General features: G+C 37.1%; 1 protein-coding gene across 1 annotated transcript in view; it reads right to left on the reverse strand.

Moving 5' to 3' along the window:
- Positions 1-537: 537 nt before the first annotated feature.
- LOC21391535 (nuclear pore complex protein NUP107) overlaps positions 538-3,215 on the reverse strand; it is a 20,692-nt gene continuing 18,014 nt past the window's right edge. Inside the window, exons 18-22 of the mRNA XM_010113681.2 lie at positions 2,425-2,627; positions 2,058-2,199; positions 1,796-1,956; positions 1,536-1,652; positions 538-884 (exon numbers count right to left, since the gene is read on the reverse strand). Coding sequence (XP_010111983.2) covers positions 816-884; positions 1,536-1,652; positions 1,796-1,956; positions 2,058-2,199; positions 2,425-2,627 — 692 coding nt within the window. The 3' untranslated portion in view covers positions 538-815. The remainder of the gene's footprint in view (positions 885-1,535; positions 1,653-1,795; positions 1,957-2,057; positions 2,200-2,424; positions 2,628-3,215) is intronic.

The raw sequence follows: 3,215 nt of genomic DNA on the forward strand, positions 1-3,215 counted from the left end.
TAACATATCAATTCAAATGTAATATAAATCTTTTAATTTCTCAACGTTTAATTTCTTAAATCTAAAATACAAAACAGTAAATTTAGTAAATTATGACACATTGCAACAATTTACAAATGCAAGGAGTTCATTGTCAAAATTAAAATTTAAGGAATAATTTATTAAACCACAACAAATTTAAGTGACAATTGTACTAAAATCTCAAAAAAAAAATCAGCTCTACAAAATAAATTAAGAAATCATTTCAATTGAAGAAAAAAATCATCTCTAGAAAATAAATTAAGAAATCATTTCAGTTGAAAAAAAAAAATCTATCAAAAAAAGTGAGAAATCGCTCAAAAAAATTTAAAAACTAACAATAAAATAACGAAAAACAAAAATTGCGTGCATAACTATGCTTTTGCAACACCGAGCTCTAATTAAATAAATAATTAACCTTTTAATTTAAAAATTGAATAAATGAACACAGCTAACCTTTGTTAGATTTTAAGCCAGAGTCAAATTAACGTCAAACAACATAAATATTACTGAGCTCGAGTTATCTAGGAAAATTGTGAGTACAAACTACAGATGGACCACTTTGACTTTAATTAAGATTTTTTTTTTTTCCCCCCCGAGGGGAACTGGATTAAGAGCTTAACAAATTATATATCAGAAATAAAATTTCAGCCGTTCAAATTTGGGAACACTGCTTCACCGTCCATCCCCAAGAAAATAGACGTCACAGACTTGAAGTTTACACCAAGGAAAAAAAAAAAAGAACCACCCGCCATACAACTTTACAACTTCACCATCGGTCTCTAGCAGCAACATAATCAAGAAAGTTCTTCCTCTTGATGCTCCATTTGGAATATTGAGTATTCCCTCTCGAATAATAAAAATTCCTAGAAATGGTAGACTCATGTGATAAATCAGTATATTCAGATGTAGATTTACTGAGGAATAAGACAGGGAAACTAAGCAGAAACCCTTTATCGATCAAACAAGCTTAAGCCTTGAGAGGATGTTTCATTTTCTCACAGAACTCTATGATTCTGAAAATCTACGTTATATGGGTTCTTCATATATTTAAAAACTCATAGTTTTAATTCTACTACAGTAGTTTTGTTCACAAAAAATTTGAATTTTAAAAGTCATGATTCTGAAAATCTACGTTATATGGGTTCTTCATATATTTAAAAACTCATAGTTTTGATTCTACTACAGTAGTTTTGTTCACAAAAAATTTGAATTTTAAAAGTCATAATCAAAATCACTGGCTTGAACTCATATACCAAATGAGCCTTAAGTTCATGATTCTGAAATAGGCCCTTGACAAGACAAAAATACATCCGCAAGGGTGTTTTTTTTTTCTTTTTTGTGTGTGCGCGCGCGCGCGTGTGGAAGGCATGAAGAATATACATTTCATACAAGAGGAAAACGTAAAAGGCAAAATCCAACCATGACATGTTCCTTCAGACAAATAGTTGAAATCTAGAGCAAATGTTTCATATATTGTTTCTCTGCAAATAAATGAGCTAAACTTAAAAATTTACCTGTAACTGTTGCTGACTAAACAAATGAAAATATCCTGTTTCAGGGCTCCCAACTAGTTCAATCAAATCATCGTGGATTTCAGGCGTGACGCCTGACTCCATGAGAGAAACCGAGACCTGCATGCGGAACATTCATGACAACATGAAAAGTGCAAATACAGAGAAAAAAAGAACATCCACTTAGTCTTACAAAAAAAACAAAAAGGACAAAAATTTCTACATTAATACTATATTTTAGTGCATGGACCAAAGAAGCTTACCTGCATGGATCGAAGAATGAGTTCCGGAAGGCAGCACCTACGGCAAAGTCCCCGCACAATATACATTGCTGGGACTTCTAAAGATCCATCTTTGCTTGAAAACCAAGCATCTAACCGAGAAATCTCCATTGTAACCCCTGCTTGGAATCGAGGAAGCTCGCCTGCATCAGAAATCATTTAATTTAGTCATATTGATTTTTCTCACACTAATTTCTGAATACATGTACCATCAGTAGAGTGTATTAAATGTGGAATTTCTAACCTTTGAAGCCAGCAGCCGTAATGGTACCAAGAATACCACCATCATTGAGCTCTCGTGGTCCAAGACCATCACCTGCCACTGCCAAACAACGAAGCACTACCTCGATGCAGTAATTATCCGCCGATGATATGGAAACATTTACCTGGTGGAAGAAATTTTCTATAGTAAGTAAAGCAAAGTGTAATGAAAGAGTCATTCAGGAGAGTTGGCTGGCAAAGATACAGCATCATAGAAAACAAACATTCTTTATCTGTTTCAAGTTTCAACATGACCGCTTGTGCCTATGTAACACTAGTAGAATATCTGTCTTATACTTGGTCTCGTAAGTTTCTACACTAGACGGTATTGGAAGGAAAAAAAAACATACCGTGAGTTGCCTCTCTGTCACAATTTCTTCACTCACTGAAGAGTAAAGTGCACTCATTAATGTAGTGCATATGGTTGCATCTGGACACATACATTCACCAGAAGGAAGGCAGAGCGCTGCAGTGGCGTGCAATTCAAGGAATACAGGCTCCACCATTTCATTGTTACGATCTTCGGCGAACTCTAACCATGGATTTTCTTTCCCTATTTCCCTATAGAGAATAAGATAAAACATTGAAAAGCATTAAATCTCAACACTAAATGCACAAGACAAAAGACCCTGCATATGGAAAATCTACCATGTTTTGCCAAAACTTAATGCTCAATCAAGTGCTAGCCACTTAGTGTTGTCAAATAGGCCGGGCCTTCCATGGACGACCCGGCCTAACCCGTAATAGTGCCGGATTCGGCACGGCCCGGTACGCTACTGTTACGGGCCGTGCCAGCCCGGCATGTGTAATGGGGCTAGGGCTAGGCCTCGGCTTCTCTGCCTGCAGCCCAAGCCCGTGAAGGCCCGCAGCCCGGCCCAAGCCTAGTTCGGCCCAAGCCCGGATTCGGCCCTTGTTCGGCCCGGCCTAGGTTCGCCAAACGGCCCGCAGACCGTTCTAAATGTGACCGTTGGGCGAAGGGCCCAACGGTAACAATTCGAAAATGGCCCAAAAAATTCCCTATAAATACCCCTTAATTTCACCATAAATCCCACACAACAATTCACTCTCAACTTCTCATCTCACTCTCATTCTATCTCTCATCTTGTCTCTTTGATTTTGATTCTAAGCTTTTTTCTCGCGA

The sequence above is a fragment of the Morus notabilis genome, unplaced genomic scaffold (assembly GCF_000414095.1).
Source record: "Morus notabilis unplaced genomic scaffold, ASM41409v2 Scaffold936, whole genome shotgun sequence".
In the NCBI taxonomy this organism is placed as follows: Eukaryota; Viridiplantae; Streptophyta; class Magnoliopsida; order Rosales; family Moraceae; genus Morus; species Morus notabilis.